Source organism: Cololabis saira, chromosome 15 (assembly GCF_033807715.1).
Source record: "Cololabis saira isolate AMF1-May2022 chromosome 15, fColSai1.1, whole genome shotgun sequence".
Lineage (NCBI taxonomy): Eukaryota > Metazoa > Chordata > Actinopteri > Beloniformes > Belonidae > Cololabis > Cololabis saira.
The window spans coordinates 14,278,901-14,302,700 of NC_084601.1; the positions used below are offsets into that span (position 1 = coordinate 14,278,901).

The window sequence follows — 23,800 nt, forward strand, 5'->3', positions numbered from 1 at the left end:
TATGATCTACCTGACTTGTTGTAATGTGGATCGCGATTCATTTTCTCAAAGCACTTGTACTGATTGTCCAGAAGCTTCTTCTGCCGTTCCAGCTCCTTTTGATTATCAACGGGGCCGGCCAAGGCCTCCATGGTGGGCTCCATCTCCGTGTCCCCCGACAACTGCGCAGCTGCCTGCATTAACGGTACGTCAGTATCACACGCACGCACAGTCCAGACAATGAGTCTGGGGGTTTAAAACATATTTGTGCCACGCTGCTGCAACACTCAGGGGTAGGCATCCTAGCCTAAAAAAGGATTTAACACTAACCTTTTCTAATCTGAAACACATATTTATACAAACAGTTGAGCATACGGTTGCTAGGATACAAAGCTTATGCCTTCCATCAGGGGGGAAACTTCGAATCTTAAGTGCTGATTCATGTTTCATGAATGTTTTCATGTTGGTTTACACGCCGTTATCATCCACAGCTTTCACTGTCCTCTCTATTTATTTATTCTATATTGTTTGTATATTTCTTTGGCATTTGAGATCACTCTGCATCCCAACTATTGGAGCTATTGGGCTGTAATATGACAAATGATTGACAAGTGCTGTCCTTCTGTGAAGCAGAAAATCACAACACCTGCCTTATCTGGCTCTTCTTTTCTAGCTGTTCCACAGAGTAGAACTAAAAGATTTGGTGATGCTGCTTTTAACCACTATGCTCCAAAACTGTGGAACAGCCTGCCGGAGGATCTGAGAGGAGCTGGAAATGTGGACATTTTTAAACGTAGACTAAAAACTCATCTCTTTGGTCTGGCTTTTATGTAGCATCACATTTTATAGTTTTAGTTTTATTCCGTTTAAAATTTTTTAAAGGTATCTGTTTTATTTATTTATCTATCTCTTATAATGTTTTTATTATTTTTATTGTTGTGGACTGATTATTTTTTTAGCCTTAATCCTTGAACCTTTATCTTTTTATAAATTTTATATATTTTATATTGTATGTCAGGGTGCATTGGTCTCCCAGTTTTTATCTTTTTGGTCTCCCAGTTTTTATTTGTTTATTATGCTTATTTTTCAATCAAAATGTCAAAGCAGCTTGTATTTCATGTACCTGGACGAAAGGTGCTATATAAATAAAATTTGATTGATTGATTGATTGATTGATTATCCAGTCTGCCTGACTGGACAAAGGCTTCCCTTTCAAAGTGCAGAAATGAAGGCGGCTCATCTTGAAACTTTTTCTCATTTTTCTGAAAGTGGACACAGAAAAAAGTGTCCCTGAAAACATCTGAGGAAAAGATGTTCAATAAAAGTCAGATTCTCTTCTCATTTCATGGCACTGAGGGGCTTCTGCTTTGCATGATGGAGCCTAGTCTTCAACCCTTATGGCAATCGGGAGAGACCAGCCTGAAATAAACAACAAACTGCCACAATACATTGCATGTCTCCATGAATGGGAAATCAACAAATCTTTAATGATTTGCACTGAAATTAGTTCTTATTGTCTTCGCTGCATGAATGATCTGTTTTTCGACTAAATGCAACTTAAGCTCATTGAAGTTCATTTATTTTTTAAAGACATTGTTCAAGTATGTCCTAACGCCTCAAAAACATTTACACTTACATTTGACATGATCTAACTTATATATATATATATATATATATATATATATATAAGCAGCCGGACACCTCTGCAGAGCCTGACTCTGCATGTGTCTTTTTAAAGCTCCTTTTTTAAGCCTTTAAGCTGACCGCTGTCATTTGCTGGTGTCCACACGTCTTCTGCCTCAAAGGTTTCCGTCCAGAAATGTCCTGAGCCGAGCACAACAGGAGGAAACTAGGCAATTACAAGCAGCTGTGTGTCCGGAGGGACTTTCTCTTCCCCGCAAGAAACAACTGGGAGTGATTGCTTCAGTAAAAGGTCACATGTTGCTCATTTTTAGGAAATGTCCTCCTTTTATGAACTGATCTGTTCAACCACCCTGTAAAGCTCTGCACACCCAAAGGAACGCCGTCCTCGAGACGAGTCTGTTAGAGAGCCCATCCCTGCGGCTAAAGCCCAGCTACCCCCAACCTGCACGGTCCGTGATCTTTCTAGCGGACAGTTATTGCATAAACATTACAGAACATTACCCTCAACTCCTCGTTGCCGTTGCCAACACACAGCGTGTAGTTAGTCCAGGTCACGTTGCTCTCTGGATGCCGGAACCACCGCCCGTCCTCTCCGCAGTACTTAGTCGCCTTTTCTAATAATTACACGATTATTACATCACTGTAGCACTGTTCAAAAAGCTTGTATTAAAGTTCCGCTTAAAAACAGGATTAATGAGATCTGACAGCAGCAGTGTTGGGGTAGTTACTCAAAAAAAGTAATCCATTACATATTACTAGTTACTTTTAAAAAAAGTAATCCCTTACACTACTTAGTTACTGGTGGCTGAAAGTAACTAGTTACATTACTAGTTATATTACTTTTGGATTACTCCGCAATATCACCTGAGCTGCACCATAACTCGATTGCCAATGAACAACATATACAGGACTTTCTCAGAAAATTAGAATATTGTGATTTTCTGTAATGCAATTACAAAAACAAAAATGTCAAACATTCTGGATTAATTACAAATCAACTGAAATATTGCAAACCTTTTATTATTTTAATATTGCTGATCATGTTTTACAGCTTAAGAAAACTCAAATATCCTATATCAAAAAAATAGAATATTCTGGGAATCTTAATCTTAAACTGTGAAACCATAATCAGCAATATTAAAATAATAAAAGGCTTGCAATATTTCAGTTGATTTGTAATGAATCCAGAATGTATGACTTTTTAGTTTTTTTAATTGCATTACAGAAAATAAAGAACTTTATCATAATATTCTAATTTTCTGAGACAGTCCTGTAGTTGGAACCTTATTACTGCAGTGCCCAGATCCCAGATCAGCACAAATGTGTATTCGTAAAGTCCCGTAAAATCCCGTAAGATCACGTAAAATCACGTAAAAACACATTAAAGGCTGATTTATGGTTCTGCGTTACACCAACGCAGAACTTACGGCGTAAGGTACGCGGCGCCGCGTACCCTACGGCTACGCCGTAGACTCTGCGTCGGTGAAACGCGGAACCATAAATCAGCCTTAAGTCAAAACAAGTGTTGCGCAACGCGTGAAGACGCATGAAAGGCAAGTTTGATTTTCTTTTCTGTTCTCCCGTTCTACATGTAGCTGAAAATCTTAAAGTAACTAAAGTAACGTAATGTTTTTTGTCTTAGAGTAACTATAATGGGATTACCCAAAATACAACTGTAACGCTTTACATCACTGTGTTACTGGCGAATGTAATCTTGTTACAGTAACGCGTTACTTTGTACCGTGTTACACCCAACACTGGACAGCAGAGAGAAGAGGCCTATGGTTCCTACTCACCAGCGGGTTTGGGCTGGTAGAGGTTGGGGTTGGGGCAGCTCTGGGATGCGCAGGTACCAGCCGGGGTGTGATCCCAGCACAGCCAGCCGTCCCAGATCCCCCCACAGTACAGACCTGCAACAAACACACAGCACCATGTGTCTACAGGCCTCTCCTTCACACTTCTCTACAATCAACTTGTTATTGCACAGATTTGTGAGTACCAATGAGGTTAGTCGGTGGGTTTTGCTTTAATTTCTGGAGACACCTGCGTTCATTCTCGTGTATCATTAACTTCTGTGGAGAACAAAAAAAGATATTTTATAAACACGCATGGCTTTTTAATGATTTTTTTTTTAGTTAAACTACACTTTACCTTCAGTTTCATGTCATAGCTGGATGTGCAGAGTGTGTAGTTGGTCCAAATCTTATCGCTGTCTGGGTGGCGAAACCACTGTCCATCTGCTCCACAGTACTTTGTTGCCTTTTCTGTGAGGAGTTGTCGTGAACCAAAGGCATTAAAACAACAACAACGACAACAAAAAACAGGCAAGTCCATGATGAGGAGGGAGGATGGGATGAAGGTTTGCAGCAGCTCAGGCTTCACGTCTCACCTGCAGGGTTGAAATCAGCGCCGTAATCAGGGCAGCTCTGAGAGGCGTAGCCCCCAGCCGGGGTGTCGTCCCAGCACAGCCAGCCGTCCCAGTTACGGCTGCAGTACGGGCCTACGGCACCACAAAGACATGTTTTTTCAGATTCAGATTCAGATTCAGAAAACTTTATTTATCCCAGAGGGGCAATTGCAAGACAACTGAGCAGGAAGACGTTGAAAATATCAAATAGAATAAGAAGTAAAATAGAAAAAAATGAACAGATAAATGGGGCATGTCTCGTTATGTACAGAAAAATATATATAAATATAAGAATGTAAAAAAAAAAAAAAAAGAATGTCAAAAAAAAGAATGTAAAAAAAAATGTAAAAAAAAAAAGAATGTCAAAAAAAAGTTTTAAAAAAAATGTTTGCTTCTTTGTGATGATTAGTGACAGCATCAGTCGGAAGATTGTTGCAAGATGGGTTTCAGTAGCAAATATCGTTACCTGGTTCGTTATAAGGAGGCTCACGCTTCATTTTCTCAAGGCATCTCTTTTCATTTTCAAGGGTACTTTTTTCTGTTCTCGTCTCAGTGGCCTCTCCCGTTGGCTCCCCGGCAGCATCTCTTACAAGACGGCTTCCCTTTTGGGGGCAAAAATGATGAATCAGTCGACTTATGTGCATAAAAACACAAGTCGTCTCGGCAAACATCCAATAAGGAAATACCTCTAATTTGTCCTTTACTGCGTGTTGACAGGTAAAACCAGTTCGGGCCCAGTTACCCGATTCACTACAATGTCTGGTCACTTTTTCTGTAAAGGAAAAAAAATAATAATTTCAAGACAGTTACATTTATCAATGTCCTTCCTGAAGGTTGTACTCACAGACTTTGTTTTCTGTGGCTGCGCCTTCCCAATCTAGCTTGGATCACATCATCAAACAGAACAGTCTGGCACATCAAAATATCCTCAACCATGTCCTCAAATGTCAGGCCGACAGCCACGTGCACAGACGTGCACGGTTAGGAGGGAGATGACATTACACAGCTCCTGACAACAACAACTGCTTAGTTTCTCTGACAGTTCATCAACTGTTCAGCAGCCACTTCCAACATTACGACTGCTCGTATCCGCTTTCAAAGAGTCATCAGGACATCTCTGAATCACAGAAAATCCCTCATGAACTATCTCTTACAGTAACAGCTTCTCTGCTCACTGATTCATGCGTTCGCTCTACATCCATCTCTCTGTCACAGCTTCCCTCCTTTCTTTTTTGTTGCAGTTCCTCCTTTCTTTGGATCTCGTTTTCCTTCCTCCTCATTCCTCCTCTGTCTGTCCTCCGCTTCTCCTCCCATCTTTTTGTCATGTTGCCGTTCCCAGATCAGATACGGCTCGACGCTGGATGTCTTCAGTCTGACACTGATTCGCCTTGTAATACTCGCAATGTAAAAAAGCAGGAAACTCTCTGGAAACGTGTTGAAATTCAAAGTTGACAGTCAAATAAATATGTTTTAAAAATTGTGTCTGTCTTTCTTTGCTCTGTCTGATAGAATATAATAGGCTGATGATATATTTTGAATCCAGTGTATAAATCTTTAACAGTAGCTGTCATTTACAAGCTCTGTTGTAGCGCACAGAAACATCAGTGATTTAAAGCAAAGCGAGATTATACGTGCTAAATACAAGCTGCAGCAAAGGCTAATGAATCAAATTAATGTTAGATAAGATGAGAAACAATAATGTTGATTTGTTTTAATTGAAAAGTTTGTTTATTTAATCAGAGTGGGAAATTACACTGCAATTATAATGATATTATAGCCAGACTAATGTTTCATTAGGAATCATCGGTGCTTTAATTTTCATTACATAATGGGGATGTTCTGAGTTGTAATATAATAATAATATGACAAAATGACATTATACAACAAGATACCAAAAAAAATGAAGATTATAAACCATCAAGTTGCAACACGTCATCCTTAACTCACGCTGGACATCGGTTTTAAATGTGACCATATCCTATATTCAGCTCGGCTTAGTAAGAAGAAAAGAAGCATGACGTACAACACAGGACCAGAAACAACCACGCAGGAACAGCAGGCTGGAGAATCGGGCTGGCATGGTTTCACTAATTGATTATGAGAAACTTCAAGGTATGTATCAATATTATCAGGAAAGTTAGATTGAGTTGATTTAGCTGGTGGAGGCAGCAGATGCTGCGATGCTGAATCCAAAAACATAAATCTAAGATCAAAAACATCAAACGTAAAAAGGGTTGGGGTGATGAAGGAGCACAGCGTAGCCTTTGGAAGCATGACATAAAAAATAATAGACATACAAATCTCGACCTTTCAACAAACATTTTCTGTATTTCTTTCCCATCATGTTATAGTGCATTTATGCTAACTTAATGATCACAACCATGTTTACTATATGTTGTTTTTTTTAATGACCTACAAAGGTTTTTAGGAGTAGAAAAGGTTTGATTATGTATTGATTATGTATTATAGGTATGTCAGTGTCACAAATATATGTATTATGTTGTTGCTGCGGTCTCAGAAAATCGTGTCTCTTATATGATACATCTGAAAGAAAGAAAGAAAGAAAGAAAGAAAGAAAGAAAGAAAGAAAGAAAGAAAGAAAGAAAGAAAGAAAGAAAGAAAGAAAGAAAGAAAGAAAGAAAGAAAGAAAGAAAGAAAGAAAGAAAGAAAGAAAGAAAGAAAGTTGTGCAAGAATCTCCTGCAGGTCTCAGTTCAGCCAGCTGGTTCAGCTCGTCATGTGACAGAAATACAAAACTATCTCACCAGTTGTGTGGAGGTCAGGCCGGTCTGGACAGCTCTGTGTTACAGATGTTCCAGCGGGTGTCTCGTCCCAACACAGTAAACCATCCCACATGCGAGCACAGAAGATGCCTAATGAGAGGGAAAGGAAAGATACGTCAATAATCACACACAAGCTTTATTCATTCGTGTGTAAGAGTATCATGTCTCTATGGTTAGCATCACTTGACTGATGGCCGCTGGCATCAACATCACCCTAAACTTCAGTTCTTCCTGAGGTTAGATCTGGCCAGAGAGGACTCTCACCGGTTCGGTTTTCTCGGGGGTCCTCGTGGGGCGACTCCAGACATTTGTACTGATGCTGGTTGAAAGCCTGCTCGCTCCGCTCCTCAGCGCCGGCCGGTCCAGGACTGAGCGATGAGGTTGGCTCAGCACCTGCAGCCGCCCCGTGCTGCGGAGAAAACAGGCCGTTAGAGCTGCAAACAGGAGGAAAGCAAATCCTGGCATCTTTGGTGCAGCACGTGCATAGCTAAGGAGGTGAGAGCCTGTCTGTTTTTCTGACACTCAAAAATAGGTTAAAACGTTAACGTCACCTTTGATGGTTTTGTGAGCTTGCAATGTTAACACTTTGCTTTATGTCATGCTTGATGTGCATCTTTATTTATTACGAAATTGTAATGCAGGAATGAAAGAACGAAAGTTTTGTACATCTTCAAAGCTGATCTGATCAGATTCTGCTTTCAAATTCAAGTCACTTTCTCATGCTCATTAATGTGTGTATGGGATTACACAAAAGAAGTTAAGCAGCTGATTTTCTCCAAATTATTCTTATCGCTGCTCTATTGTTTGTATTTGGAAGTAGCATTAAAATGAAAAAGTGTGAAATGCTGATTTTGATCACGCTGCTCACTGAAGGATAAAGGGCCCATTTTCTTGTGACTTATCTTTTTCTCTCTTTTTTTTGGCTGAAAAATTAAGCCTCTCTGAGTGTCAGGCTCATGCACTTGCATTTCATGAATTATTTTAGGAATTTAAATACTTTGCCAGGAAAATTGTGTCCACATGTCTTATTATAAGCGAGACGAACCCCCTTCCCCCACCCACCTGTTCCCTGGTGCTATGCAGAGGATCAAAATATCATCCTTACCTCTCTCATAAAAGCTTGTGAAAGACATAAGACTTAAGACATGGCTTTAGTGAAAATGCTGATGTCCCATGTAGCAGTTTAGCAGCCGTACATATGATGTCACTCCAAGCATTGAAGTAAATGACGTCATACATACGACCACCAGGCCACCACCAGTGTCAACAGCTGAGCTTCTTCAGAACCACTCATCATGCAAAGGCTTCTCCTCATCTAATGATTTAAATCTTCTTGAATCATCCACTTACTACAGAAACGTGGACCAAAGCCATTAAGTGTTTGTGTATAAGCTATAAAACATATGACTGGAAAGCCTGAATCTGTTACCTGCATCTGGAATGCAAACAGAAGAGAAACAGTAAAGTCCTGTTTCACTGTAACTCTCAAAAACACTGAACAAAAAGTAGTTTTTTTGTAATAAGACCCAACCAAGACTTATTTACTTTTAAGGTAGAGAGTGTTTCAAAAAGTTAAAGCAATTAAGGTAATTATGCAATAATAATAATAATAATAATAATAATAATAATAATAATAATAATAATAATAATAATAATAATAATAATAATAAAAGTAATAATAACGAGAGATATTCGGAAACATTTCTTTCTTTCTAAGTCCAATACTTAGGCTACTTGTGTTTTTTTAATAACTTTTTATTTTGTTATTGATATCGGTTAAGGGATATTATGGGTATCCAAAAACCGTTAAAGATAAAGAGCAGTGAGTTGCATTTCCGACCTGGAAAACGGCGCCATGGCTCCAGATGTTCAAGTACGCAGTGAAATCCAAAACCGCTGATGACCAACAGGTGCCGGTCGGTGAGGACAAAGAACTCCACAGTTCTTTTCCGTCATTGTTCTGGTTTCAGCCTGGAAACTGCAGCCTTGCATAAGGAGTATGTCGCAGGTTTCCTGGTAGGAGTTTCCAACCTAAACTAAACTAATACTGCCAGCGTAATGCTAATGTTAGATAGCTAGCTCAGTCTTACAATTCGTGAGCTGTTGCAGATTTATAGACTAACTTCATATTCTGACTTTTAACAAAAAATAATAGGAATTTAGTTTATAAAAATGAACGGATGGTGCATAAATACTGACTAATACCAATGCCCTTATTCTTGCCAGTATTTGCAAGTGTTTCCGATAATAGTATCAGTATCAGAACAACTGAAGTTAAACCCTACGTGATTTCTGAAACCACACGTCTGTTACTGCAACTGAAGGTCAGCTTGATCTGAATTTCGGTGTCCTTTATTTTATCTTATTTTAATAGAATATTACTTTTAGCTCCATATAAAGAATTAATTGCTTACTTTTTAGGAAACACAGTCTAGTATTTCCTAAAAAGGAAATTGTGTCTTGTTGGACAACTCTATATCACTTTACAGAAATATGTTACATCGTCATTAACAATGATGAAATAAGCTAAGAAGTTTTATTTCCATTATAAATTATATTTTGTTTTTTATTTTTTAATTTATTTTTTTTGCTTTTAATATGTTTTTCTTATGGGCTTTACCATAAGACATAGTATAAAATAAAAAGTAAATTAATTAAAAGTATAAAGATTAAAGTTTTTTATCATTTGCTATTTGCTAATTGATTTAATTGAGTATGTTGCATGTAAGAAATTACAAAATAGCTTATGTTTAATCACTCCATAATATCAAATAATGTGCATTAGTGAGTGATGGGTCATATGTCTTTTCTTGCATTTAAGTGTTGTTTAACTGTCTATAGTGTACTTGGGTCTGTTAAATCAATATAACGAGATCCAAAGGAACTGGATTTCACAACAACCAAACACACAATGAACAAACTCAGCTTTTTGATCATTTATCTTCTTCATTACCCAAACAAACTGATCTGATTAATTATCTGTAAGAAGTGTAGTGGAAAACAATAATGAGATTTTGAGATTTTCTGGGCTAAACAAAAGCCACCAGGTCTTAACATATTACATGTCCATTAAATTCATACTGAAACTCAGTCCATGTACACGGCATACACAATGAGGAGACGGGTGTCGGGAACTTCAAAGTACAGCCTTTTGTAAATTAAACGTTGGAGCCAAGTGAGAGCTTACCACCAGCAGAAAGTAAAGTATCCAAAAGGTGCCTGCTAACCTCATATCTTCCACGCACAGGCAAATCTCTGGAGAGAAACAAAGAAAGCAACAAGTGAAAGCTATCAGAAATATAATTTGTCTACCGTGAAAGTGACTGAATAAATAAACATGTGGTTGTTTCAGATCAGGATTACGGGTTTCAGGGGAAAACAACCTGGGCAATCATTCATCTGAAATGCAAAACACTGCAGTTGTGGCTTTTTAGTTTGTTTTTGTTTGTGATGATTGGTGGTGGTGATTTTGTTGTAATTGATAGTGAAGCTATGTGAATAATAACCCTATGTGTAACAATAGCAAGAAAGAATAGCATTAAAAAGTGGTAGCGGGGGAACGATGACGATGGTGAACACAGACAAAGATATGCTCATGATTAATCAACTCGTGATGAGCTTTTGCTCCTGCAGGATTGCAGAGGATTTGATTGTTCTGTATATCCCACAGAGACCCAGGGGACAGACAGTTCAACAGACTTGTCATGCTCTCCGATTTGGTATTTAAAGCTTTACTGAAATGTAAGCTAATTCTGGATGCTGTGGTAAATAAATCATTTGATGATTGTGATCACTCTAAGTCTTGGTCATGGGCCAAAATGTCCAATAAACTGGATTTCAGGGAACTGTGAGGGACATTTTTCACTATGTTTACAGATTAAGGCATCCATCCATTATTTATCCCCGCTTCTTCTTGTTTAGGGTCATGGAGGACTATTGGATCTTATCTCAGCTCATCTCTGATTTGGGACTGCGAGAAGAAACCGGAGTACCCAGAGAAAACCCACACAAGCATAGGGAGAACATGCAAATCACCCTGAGAAAGCCCAGGACCAGGAATCAAACCAAAGACCTACTAGTGGTGAGGCAACAAGACGTGTTAACGTAATAACTGTATTGGTTTTTACATATTTTTTAAAATATAATAAAATATATGATTTAAATATATAATATAAATAATATAATATAAATAATATAATATAAATAATATAATATAATATAATATAATATAATATAATATAATATAATATAATATAATATAATATAATATAATATAATATAATATAATATAATATAATATAATATAATATAGTTTTTAAATATTTATTCACATTATAGATTCACATATCAGAAGTAATACAAATACATTTTAAAAAGTGGCGGTTGTCTTTCATAGCAACAGCATTTCAAACTCACATACTTATGAAAAAAACCTGGCATAAATAATAATATTAACGATAGAACTATTTATTCCAGAGCCTATAAAGTATAATTTATTCTGACTTATTCTGAATAGTCAAAAAGTAGTCTTCACTTTGTAATATAGCACTTTGGCTTCTGTGCCTCAAGTACAGGAGGACAAACACATCCCTAAACACTCGTTATATCCCTTTTATTACAACTGTTAAACTCTTGAGTCACATTCACATTTTTTTTGTTTGAGAAAGCAAAAACAGCCATGTGGAAACCGGTGGAAACTCCCACTAACACGGCTGTGAACCTGAGTGTGCACATGCTGGTGCAAACAGGGAAGTTTGTTGCTGGCTGAAATGCGATACAGGTTGGAATCACAGGATTCATGTGGTTTGAGCTGGACCTGTTCTGGTTCAGTTAAACTGGTGGACTTGACTTCTTGACTTTCACCTTTACTCGTCTGCTTTCAATCCAACTAGGGTATGTCTCAAGCCTCCGTGTGACTTTTACCTGTCGTGTGTGTGCTATAAATTGATTATTTTACGTGTTTCCTGACAATGTTGTCGTGTAAATGCAACCAAGCATTTCAGGCATTTTTTTTTTCCATGAGTTGTCGGCCTTGTTTATCCTCTTCTGCTTCTGACCAATCACTCAGACACATGAGTTACGAGTGCGTTACCATTTTCCTTGCCATGTTTGACCTCGTCTGGTATTACAATTTTGATTTAGGGCTTCTGTTTTCTCCATAAGGGTCCTCATACTTGCTCCAGATCGGATGTTTAATATCTGAAGTTTTTAAACAGGAATGAAATGCAGTTCCTTCTGCCCTTTGCCATCTCTGGACGAAGGAAAACCAGCGTGACCGATGATAAACACAGAACTTCAGATTCAAAGCTGCTGATTTTATGCAGAGGCATTTACCATTCCGGATAAAATACTGGATTTCCCTTTGAATATTTATTTTTCTCATGTGTAGGCAAATGTCAGAAAATGCTAAAATAAAATAAAATAAAAGCTATTCAAATTAAAAACATGAATGCAAAATTAAAACATACAATTTTGCAGTTTTTGATATGTTTATTTCAACATTTACATATTTTTGGAATACAATTTTGAAATAGAAAAACAGCCCATCTAGAAATAAGCCAAATATTTCATAGATGTTGTCAAAATTATCTTATTTTAAGCAAAATAAAATAGTCTAAAATAGTCATAATTTTCTTGAAACAATGTTTTTTTTTCTTCTACTAAATTATAAATTTGTTTTTGCACTCAAAGCAAAAGTCCTAAGAGATTGTTTTTGTGTCTTCTTCGGTGTCTTGTAGCCTAGTAACAGTGTTCTGTTATAAATCAAGTATAATTTCAACAAAGTTCGGTCCCAGTAAGGCATGCTGCAACATGATTAGGGATCGCAATAGCTCTGGGACGACAATATCGATAAACATCAACTTTAATTGCTTGAACAGGGTCATATTATTCAGATGTTTCCCTATCACCTCTGGTGGTAAAAGTAAAACAATCTTCCACAACACCATACCAGCTACAAAATTAAGAAATTGTATGAACTTCACTGCATGTGTTCATACTGGTCTCGCAGAGGAGCGGGATAAAGACCCACAATGACTTAAAATTATAGACCAACAGTAGCATTTCACATTTGAATCACATGTGATTTTCTTTAATACAAGTTAATATTTTAGCATACAAATTCAGATTATTTTTGTACAAATTCTTTGATAATTTCCCACAAACTTGACTCTACAAGCTTGAGCCTATCAAAACACATTTACCTCCATAAAACTCCCAGCCTAGACTTTTGACCTGTGTGGATGGTAAATTTTGACAGATGATGTTGCAGTAATGAAAGAGCCACAGTCTCAAAATGCTTTAATAGTGGCTACAGGATAAAATCAAGTTTTAATTCATCGCTTTTCAGCCCGAACTTTAGACTCATGTCACTGTCTGATGACAAAAACAATGAAATATGGAAACAAAAGCAGCTTTACTGGGAATTTTAACGCATTAGGACATGTGAGCGCTCTGAGAGGAAGACGATACATTATGGTTGTTTGCAAACAATGCAATCCTGGAATCAGACTTAAACATTTTTAATTTAGCTTACGGAGCTGGATCGGGGCCATGATGTTAACTTGATATGGAAAAAGAATTTGAAAAGCATCCAGTTTTTTAATGTTGGCAATGCTCAAACGGAGGAGATGATTGCACTAATAATAAAAAGTGTGAACCTTTAACATTATAGCTATATGTTTGTTATCCAGTAAAAACATGTGTTGACTGCACATTTCCAATCTATATTTAATTCTCAGTTTGAGGGGTTGGGGGTTCTTTCATACATATGTATTTCCGTCTAACTCGTTAGCTCTGGATACGGCTCGTAACATAAACCCCGGAGCATTTTGTGGGGGAATAGTTCAAATGTGATCGAAACAGTGAGTCATAAAGCGTGCACACCTCATTAAAGACACTCTCCTTGCTCCCCAACCTGTCATAGCACAGGGTAAACTAATATTGAATACTAAAAGCTACCACGACAGAACAAACGGAAGCTCGATATTGTACGACGGGGATTCAAGAAAAATGTTTGCAGTATTAGTTATCGCTTAACATTCTTGCCTTGCCTTGAGATTCTGCAATCATTTCCAACTACTGGCATTTAATTCCTGATAAAAGAATGTAAAAAACTCGCTGAGTCACTGTGAAAAGAAAAAAAACACTCTCTCTAAGGACTTTTTTGTGCCTGGAAGGCACCTTTAAAGGTAGAGTAAGCAATTCTACAGAATTTTGAGCCAACAACACTTGTTTTTACATTCAGACATTCAGTGAATATTTTCTTACCCACAAGCATGTTGTCAAGAAAAAGAAGAAAGAAAAAAAAGAAAAGAGTCGAGCCATGGTTTTGTAAGCCTGAATAAAACGAAGTTGAGGCCACCAACAAAACTTGACCAACATTGATCCAGCCGACACTGACAGGGGGAGCACAGGGAAGAGAGCCAGGAACCATCTCTCTGGGGTTTATTCATTTTTTCTTTCAAATAGGAACAAACGTTGTGTCAAGAAATTACTTACACTGCCTTTGATATAATAATGTAATTACCCTAATATCCGACTATTGATGCATACTTGAACCTAAGCCACACCCACTAAATCTAAAAAGAAAACAGATTTTTTTATATATATAAACGGGACTTGTCTGCAAGGCTAAATGTGCAGGCGGCATGAAGCCCGTTAGCCCATAAAAATCCATGTTCAAGCCGCAGGGTTCAAAGCGTAGGGAAAAAGTAGTGGCTTATAGTCCGGAAAGAATGGTATCTATGAGATCTCATGTCATCCTTTGTCACAATTTTCCCCTTTTTCTCCCTGTCACTCTTCCATCACTGAAAAAGCAGCAGACAGCGCCACATGACTTCTTTTTTTTTTGCAGTGAGTGGTCACAGGCCTTCCGTCACATTAAATGTATGCAAATATCACACCATGCACCATTATGCCCTGCAGCCCTCAACTATTTACACCCTATTGCTCAGCCAACACAGCGTCCAGCTTTGGCATCCCACTCCCACGCTGCAGCGAAAGAGCTGTCTTCCCTTTTTTGGGAGGATCAAATGGATTAATTTCAACAAATGAGCAGCTGTGAAATTTAACCACTAAGCTGAAATATTTACGAAAGAGCTAAATATTTGAATTACAATCTGCATTATGTATATGCTAAGACACAAGGTAAACAGCATATTTGTAATCACAGTGTCCTTGAAGTTATGTTGGCCAGAGAACCTTAATTGAAACAGGGCAGTGATTGCACGTGTCCATGTCCTCTCTTTTCACTTTTTGAAGTGTATTATGGTTTGTGTCCACCACTCCAAATCTGGTAATTGACATAATTAATTGTTTCTGTTTCCCTGCACGTGGTTTCAACAAATTAGATGTCACCAGCATGTACTGAGTCAGAACAATGTCATGCTTATTTCCCATAATTCTGTGGAATCAGGTTGGATAAAAGCTTTATAGTGCTGTGATCATAAGTCAACACTGTGCTCTGGAGCATTTTCCCAAACCACCATGTTTTGATGTTTGAGAGTTCAAAAGGGACAAATACATGATGAAAGCAGTCAAATCCCTGCAGCTTGAATTCTTCATGTTTGTATCATTTATATTAAAATACTGAATGACATTGTCACCAATTAAGGTAAAAATTACAAGCTGCGTTCCCACACATTTACCATTTCTTCTACTGAAACCAAATCCCCCCCATTTTCTATGCATTCTTATTTCCTCTCTGGCCTATTTTTACTTTCATATATCTCTTAATCCTTTAATCTATTTCCCCTCTCACCTCGTTTATATATATATCTCACCCACTCTCCCTCTCTGCCTTCTTCACTCCTCCTTCTCCTTCTTCATGCATTTCCTCGTTCCTTCGACAATCTTCCCTCTAAAGGCTTCGTTCCTCCTCTACGTGCCTCTTCTCCATTTCCAGCTACATTTCCATCGCTGTTTCTCTAACTTTCAGGTCAGATCCAAATGATTCATAAGCTATCACACCCTTTAAACATTAAACAAGTTCCTCTTATAATGGCACATAATACTTCCCTGAACCAATATTCCCTGCCGAGTCTGTTCAAGGAATTCAGAAGAGGATTGCACTATTGTTTTAGTAAAATTTGTATTATTTCTGGTTTAAAGCACTGAAATAATGTCTCCATTATGGCATTATGGTATTATTACGACTACTTCTATTTGAACTGGAAAGTAAAAATTGTCTGCAAGCATGCCCGTTAATCTACTCTCTGTAATTATATAAGAAACAATGTTCATAACACAACCGAGTAACATTGTGTCAGTGAAACAAACACATTTCACACATTTCTGTAAAGCCTTGAAAAAACTGATAAAAATGCTGTATTAGATATAATTTATCTGTGTTCTGCGTTATTTCTCCAAATCAGAGCTGAAACATTTTTTTGAAAATTTGATTTTTGCCAGTGAAAATATATATATAATGGGAGCTGATATTGAGACAGGCCAATATTCTGCCCTGCAAACTATTATCTCTATAGACCCAACGGGATTTGTCCAGGATAGACAGTCCTTTCACAATGTCAGACAGGTAATGGATATTCTATGTGAACCTTCAACCTCTGCTTCCCTGGAGTTGGTTTTCAATCAATGCAAAGATGGTATTCGACTGCATAGAATCTGTTTTATGCATTAAAGTCTTTCGAGTCAGCAATACATTTATACCATGAATTAAGCGTTTATTTACATCCCCTCAGGCATGTGTTCGCACAAACAATTACTTTTCTAGGTACTTCCCTAAAGGGCTTCCCACTACGTTACTATTTACCATCACCATTGAACCTTCAGCTGTCGGGAATCTCAAAGGGGTGGCAGCCCACATAGATTACCCTTATACGACGATGACCTCCTGCTCTTTGTTTCAAACCCAAACCCAAAGATTGATCCCTCTAGTGTTAAACTTAGTGAAGGAGTTGCTTTCCAATCTTCCTCCCCAAACATTTTTCCAACTCACTTGGTAACACAATCTCTCAATTCGTTTGGAATAACAAAGCCTTTGAATAAAGACAGACACCCTACACAGACCCGAGGACTTGGGTGGGCTAGCTTTTCCGAACCTCTTATTCTACCTCAGAACCAAGTTAAAAGTTATTCACATGGTCCACTGATCTAAAAGTAAGTTGGAGCGTATCTTTCTTGAGATTGCCTCAACATGTGACAAGTTACAGGTTACAGAGGTGGACTTGGGTGTAGAGGACCCAGGTTCAAGTCCCTGGGATGGCAACCGAGGTGAACCACTTTGCAAGGGCGCCAGAACAATTTCAGCCCACTGCTCCTAGTCTAGTGATGGGTTGAAAGCAGAGGACTTATTTCAGTGTGTTATGAGAGATGAATACTGACAAATAAAGATTATTTTAATTTGCTTACACAGTGCTGTTGTACTTGTAATGCCGTCCGCCTATAGCAGCACTACCTTTGTCAACACTCCCCTTCTTTTTGATATGTCCTGATTGCTACTATCATTTTGCTACTATTATTCATTTCTTCCCCTTGATTTTCATGTATTTATTTAAAGGGGTGGGAAGGAGGGGGTGCATCCTTATATCCCAAATTATGGCTGTGCGATTAATCGATTTTAAATCTAAATCGGATTTATTAATCAAGACTATGTTAAAAAAAGGAAAATTGGAAAATCGATTTTTTGTTTTTTGCAGCTGGCTGCATTACAGACAGAGCTCATCTAGTCATCTTTGTTTGGTCAAGAAAATTGTAAATGTTGTCACTTTACTAAACTCAAGGAGGATTTACAGTATCTTTCAATTGCACTTCATTCCCAATAGGGAAATTTGTTTGCTATTTTTCTTTAAAAATAAAGATAAAATATTTGAAACAATTTATTCCATTCAGGGGCGGAGCAGGGGTCCCAGCCCAGGGGGGGCGAAGCATTCAAGATGGGCCCTTGTGGCCTAAACATCCCCGTTAAAACATAATCGATAAAAAAATGTCACAGATCAGCGTCTCTGACACACAACCACAGCAGCAGCACACGGTCAGAACCCTCACATGAGGTTTCAGCACCATGGATTTTGCCACTTACTATGCCAAACCTAATTATAAGCCTAATGCAGACTTAAAGATATAGGTATCAAACTGGAGATAAAAATCAAATGACATCCAGTGATTGCTATGGAAGCTCATTTCCGCCAGTAAAAGAAAAAAATAAGATGAAATCTTAGCCTTAAAAATAAAAATATCCCCACGGTAAGTCATAATTATGACATAAAAAGTAATCATTTCGACTTTCTATCTCATAATTTCGACTTTTTATCTCATAATTATGACATATCGTGGGGATATTTTCATTTTTAAGGCTAAGTTTTCATCTTAGCCATAGATGTCTGATTCGCCAAGTATAGTAGCACAATTCAGACACACGTGTTCAACCTACACGACGACGACATGTATCAGTATCATGTAATACATGTAATCAGACACGGCGGTCAAACAGCAACAAACAATATAGGAAAGGCCATATATTCAGCATTATGACAATGTTATCAGAAATAATTAATATTATGACAGCTTACCAATGATGGTTTCATCCAGTGGTGGGCAGAAAACCACAACAAAACATATTTACATCCGGGGCGGGAGTAGCACATTGAACGATCCAAAATGCAAAAACTTTAATTTTAAAACTTGTTCAAATCCGAACTATTTCCGAACCATCAGCCGGTTCTTCATCGCCGCAAACCTTTCAATCACTTTGCTCTTATCCACGGCGAAGTCTCTCGATTGAGAGATAGTCTGGCCTCATCCATTCAGCCTCATCCTTAAAAAGTCTCAAATTCCATTTTTGCTAAACTAAGGCATTTAAATGTCTTAATTTGTCTTAAATCTCAATCCAAGGTTCTTCATTTTACTCATTAAAGAGTTTATTTCATCGTTTTGAGGAGAATCTCCTGCGGATGTCCTAAATCTGTGTTGCCAGGTTGGGCAGGTTTCAGCCCAATTGAGCTGAAAAATATATATTTGGGCTGCTTTTCCTGGTTTTTACTAAATATTTAGGAGAAATTATTAACAGAAAAAGTTTCCATTATGGCAGAGAAAGGTAGAAACTTACACAATAAACTCACTGATAATATATTTGCTTTAATCTACTCAATTTTATTGTAGTTTTTGTTTGGAGCCTGAACTTTTTTTTAGGGTATTTAGTAATGTGAAGATGAAATGTATTATGCATTTAATAATTTATAGTTTTAACAGAGAATGTAAGATTAGGGCTGGTTTTTCATTTTTTCGGTGGGTTTTACGTTGCATTTGGGCTGGAACCTGTCAGATGTGGCAACCTCAGCAGTGGATTTCTTAATGACTCGTCTTTTTGGTCACAATAAACTTGCTCTCATCAACGGCGATGTCCCTCTGGATTGAGAGCATGGTGAGGTTTGATAGTCTGGTCTCATCAATGCAGCCCGGAGAGAGTTTTTAATCAACTTCAGCTGCTGAAACTCAGCATGAGTTTAAGGCTCTGATGCGACAACTGGCTCGACGCATTGCTACGGCGTAGCCTACGGCGTAGGGTACGCGGCGACGCGTTGGTGTAACGCGGAACCATAAATCAGCCTTAAACAGACAACATGCGCCTGCGAACCCGTGCATGACAGGGAGACACACACGGGGAGAAGGGACTATTTTTTTTCATTTTTATTTTTTAAACAACTTTATCCTTATGAACACAAGTTTTATACAGTCCAACTTTCCTTATTTTATTCAGAACACTTTTTTTTTTCCTCTTCGAAGTGGGCCCCCCCGGAGCAGTGGGCCCGGGGCGGCCGCCCCCCCTGCCCCCCCGCCTGCTCCGCTAGTGATTCCATTGTCTTTTGTAGTTTTACCAAAAAAAAATAATCGAAATCGAAAATCGGGTTTTCAGAGAAAAAAAATCAGGATTTTATTTTTGTCCAAAATCGCCCAGCCCTATCCCAAACCATGTCAATATACAAAATACTTCATTCTGCTAGAGGAAAACCTTTAAGATAAATGGTCCAAATACCTCTGGCTTGTTGTTTTCTATGAGAATTCAACATCTGCAATGATCACAGTAACAAAAAGATACACAAAGAAATGTTCAATTAAAGTCCTCTTTAATAAAAGTTTGTTTGGTTTTTTTCATGCACCTTCCCGAAAACCCTGCCCATTATTTACTGGTAACGTAAAAAGTGCCTGGCTACGTGAGATAAAGTAAGAAAACATTGTGTGCTTCAGGGTTCCAGCTGTTCAAGACATGCCTCTTATAATAAACAGACTCTGTAATCAGCCGTTTAAACAGTTGATTTATACCTGATCTCTAATGCCATGACATCCCACACACTTCCGCTGCTCGACCAGAGATAAATTAAATGAGAGAGGCAAAGTAATATGAGAGCAGATTAATAAGGGAAACATTGATACCAGAGGAAACAAACCCACTTTGGGTGTATTTTCACCACAGACCTTTCGCAGTTTAATTCCCTGCTCCTCGAGAGTTTACTCCAACTCTTTTATTCTTCCTCTGAAGGGCATGGACTTCTTTTCAGCAATAGAAGAATAGATTATGTGTAAATATATGTTGTTTCATGTTTTCTAGTCAGGTTGAAGGGACTCATAAGAGCATCTCCCTCCCTAGACTTCTTAGACTGATTCTTTTTTTTTTTACCTTGTCTGCACACATATTAATGATTGATACCATGCCGGTAAAAACCAAAGGAATATATATGTGCATTATTACTATATTTAATATATATATACATATATACGCATACATACGCATACACATACATATATATATATATATATATATATATATATATATATATATATATATATATATATATATATATATATATATATATATATATATATATATATATACATACAAACCCAGTTAATTTTTTTTTTAATTTTTTTTTAGACTTTAGACTTTCTTAGACTGACTCTTGAAGAAAATTCCTTTACCCTTATAAACGGTTTCCCCCCAAATGCTGGTGACATTATCATCTGATACGAGGCATGTATGCCGTGAGTGCACATGTATGTGTGGAGTACCAAAACATTCAAAAGTCTAGATTGACAATAGAACTACACCAGGAGGCGATCAAGTAAAAATGTGCGATTTCATCTGATTGATGCAAAAACGGAGCTTACTCTTCCACATGTATTCATTAATTTGTACCAGCGTGGCAATGTTGGGGTGTTACTAAAACAGGAGAAATACTCAACTCAATGGATAGGGTCATTTTAAAGTCATGGATATGATTTTAAAAGGTTTGTATCCAACATGGCTACTACGTTGTACATCCTCAGCGTGTTTTAAATGAAACCCAGCTATAGCACACTTACTGCATCCTGACCTGCATCCCTGTCCCTCCAGGTGGGTAATAAATTGTTTGCCTCATGCAAACGTGAACTTTAAATTCTCTGGCAAATCTCTAATAGTTGTGTGGAATAACGGCTTATTTAATTAAAGCAAGATTATTGTTTCTATAGTTTATTAGAGATTTCTCATTATTTCAGGTTTATAAATAATCACTCTTCCAAAGAAAAGCATGAAACTCTCTACGAAAAGCATGTTTTTAGCGAAACCGCTGCATTTGTCAGCTTTGATACTGAAGAAGCAAACTTCTGAGTCAAAAAATGAAAATGACTGAAGAAGGTAACAATCAGATAATAAACACTGTCAGTCATGATTGGCTCCGGAAAGAACAACGCTGGCGTGATTGCTCCTCTCAAAGCCTTAGCTGATTTGCATGCAGGTGATTAATTTGCAAAAAAGTCAATACATTCCAAGGCTCGGAGCTGAGTTGGTGATTTTATTCATTCATCATTTTGAGGGCTGGTTTTATGCCAACGCTATCTAACGGGTTCTGGAGCAAAACCGTGGTAGCGTTAAATTTTCTGCCAAATTTTCAACTAGCAGGGATTCTGCACGATTTAATTACTGGAGACTTTGTATTTACAGGAATAATTCCCTCTCCATTTGCATGTGGAAACCTGAGCCTGTCGGGCATCCCTGTGAAACAGCACAGGTACTTTTATAGAGAGTTCCTCCTTGTCCTCGTTATTATTACACTCAGTTATGATAAATCTACCTGTGTTTTAATCAATAATTACCCCAGGATTTCTAATGAGAACAGAGATCACTCAGCTTTGCTTATTGAATTATTGCAAGATTTATTCTGACGAATGAGCTGCTCCCTCTGTGATAATCACAACAACCTATTACCCCCCCCCCCCCCCCCCCCCCCCCCCCCCCCGATAAGATTAAGTGTCACTTCATACGGCAAGCCTTTAGCGTGGACAGCTGCAGGTGCTTATGCACACCTCCCACTGAATAGGGGGTATTTTGAGGGGATCAGAGACCTTTCATTTGGCAGCCTTTTCCTTTCTGCAGCCTTTTCATTTCCTCCTGAATTTCCACTGAGCAAATATCTCATCTGTCACCCAAACCGGTGACAACTGTTTGTCTTATATCCTAAAATGAGACTGCGCAGAGCAGACGATGGGTTGACCTTTGCTGCGTTTCGCGTCACAGAGCAAAAATAAAGAATCTGCGATTCCTTCATTGGAATTAAAGTTTGAAAACACATTTATATGCTTCTTCTTTTTTTTTTTTTTAACCAAAGTAAAAATAAACAATGGCATTCTCATGTCTTTGTGTCTGTTAAACACCTCCTGCAGATTTTATACAAGACGAGGACTAAAAATGGGAGTAAAGAGGCTGCAGAACATAATGTAACAATGTGGGCGATCTCTGATTTATTACGAGTTGTGCTTAGCTGGACACTAACCCAAACTTACTCCCTAAGTCCAACACTTTATTTACAATTTATTTCCCATGTTATACTGAAGTAGAGCTTGTATCTTGCTTCATTCAAAGATAAAGCAACGTGCAAGTGAACCATAATATAATAAACTGTAATTATGTCAGGATTGTTTTGGAGAGATGGGAGACAGAAGCTGCACCTCTAAGAATTAGTTACTTATAAAACAAATGTGCGTTATCAGTTTTACATTAAAACTTGATATACAATCAATTACTAAGCTTTTAAAGGACAGGTCCTGCTCACTGTCTTTCCTCTCTGCTGTTTGGCTTGAAGCCTTTTCTTCCGCTCTGGAAGTTTTTACCTGCCATTGTTTCTTTATTAATTGTTCAAAGCTCATGGTCTGGGTCTCTAAAAAAGTGCTTAGACAGTTTGATTTGTAATGGATGCTATATGAATAGATATGAACTGAACTTTCATGACTTTAAACACATCAAAGCTCATCGTTCAAGTGTTAAAAGCTGATAGCTATACTTTCCCATTTAGCCTAGGCATTAGATCGATATTATAATATGAAGATTCTTTTCTAAAATGTAAAAGAGAAATTACATTTCCATCAAAGCGGACGGAAGCTATCTTGATGTCCCTTATCATTTATTTTCCTCTTCCTGTTGCTGATTTTAACCTCTTAATGACTGACAAATGATTTTTCTTTTTTTATGTATGATGAAATTAATATTTTTTGGTATCTTCATAAATATATTGGATGATTCTATATTTCTATATATGTTATTTCTTTTTTAGAATTGTTTTACTGCATAAAACAGTTTTTTTGTGTGTTCTGTTTTTTGAATTATCAGAGTGGTACAGAGGTCTTATCAGATACATCAGGCATCAACCCATGTGAACCCAGACCCATTTCTACCTGATGAAAAAATGTGTCAGGAACTTTCCGGGACATTTAACGGCAGTGCGGCACCCATATTACCATGGGTCCTCACGGGTTAAGCGGTAAAAGGCTTTGCAAGCTGAATGCTGATTCAAAAAAGGTCAAACTGTAACATTTTTACTCCAAGGTACCACACCGAAGATGTGAAATGGAGTAAACTAGAATCCTGAGCTGGAAATTCACTGGAAAACAGGTACAACATGGCCACACAGATCATCTTGTAGAAGAATTAGGAGCGAATGAGCGCTACATATCAAAGGTGAAAGATGAGCCCCTTGTGGATAAAGCATGACAATCAAA

General features: G+C 37.8%; 1 protein-coding gene across 2 annotated transcripts in view; it reads right to left on the bottom strand.

Moving 5' to 3' along the window:
* Positions 1–23,800, bottom strand: part of calcr (calcitonin receptor) — a 69,853-nt gene that overhangs the window by 26,680 nt on the left and 19,373 nt on the right. Inside the window, exons 2-12 of one of the 2 annotated variants that reach the window (XM_061742695.1) lie at positions 9,999–10,066; positions 7,076–7,220; positions 6,794–6,901; positions 4,717–4,802; positions 4,497–4,632; positions 4,013–4,123; positions 3,775–3,887; positions 3,623–3,692; positions 3,420–3,533; positions 2,125–2,237; positions 11–173 (exon numbers count right to left, since the gene is read on the bottom strand). In XM_061742695.1, coding sequence (XP_061598679.1) covers positions 11–173; positions 2,125–2,237; positions 3,420–3,533; positions 3,623–3,692; positions 3,775–3,887; positions 4,013–4,123; positions 4,497–4,632; positions 4,717–4,802; positions 6,794–6,901; positions 7,076–7,220; positions 9,999–10,043 — 1,204 coding nt within the window. In that variant the 5' untranslated portion in view covers positions 10,044–10,066. Of the gene's footprint in view, positions 1–10; positions 174–2,124; positions 2,238–3,419; positions 3,534–3,622; positions 3,696–3,774; positions 3,888–4,012; positions 4,124–4,496; positions 4,633–4,716; positions 4,803–6,793; positions 6,902–7,075; positions 7,221–9,998; positions 10,067–23,800 lie in introns of both variants that reach the window. The other variant, XM_061742694.1, reaches the window with a different exon arrangement.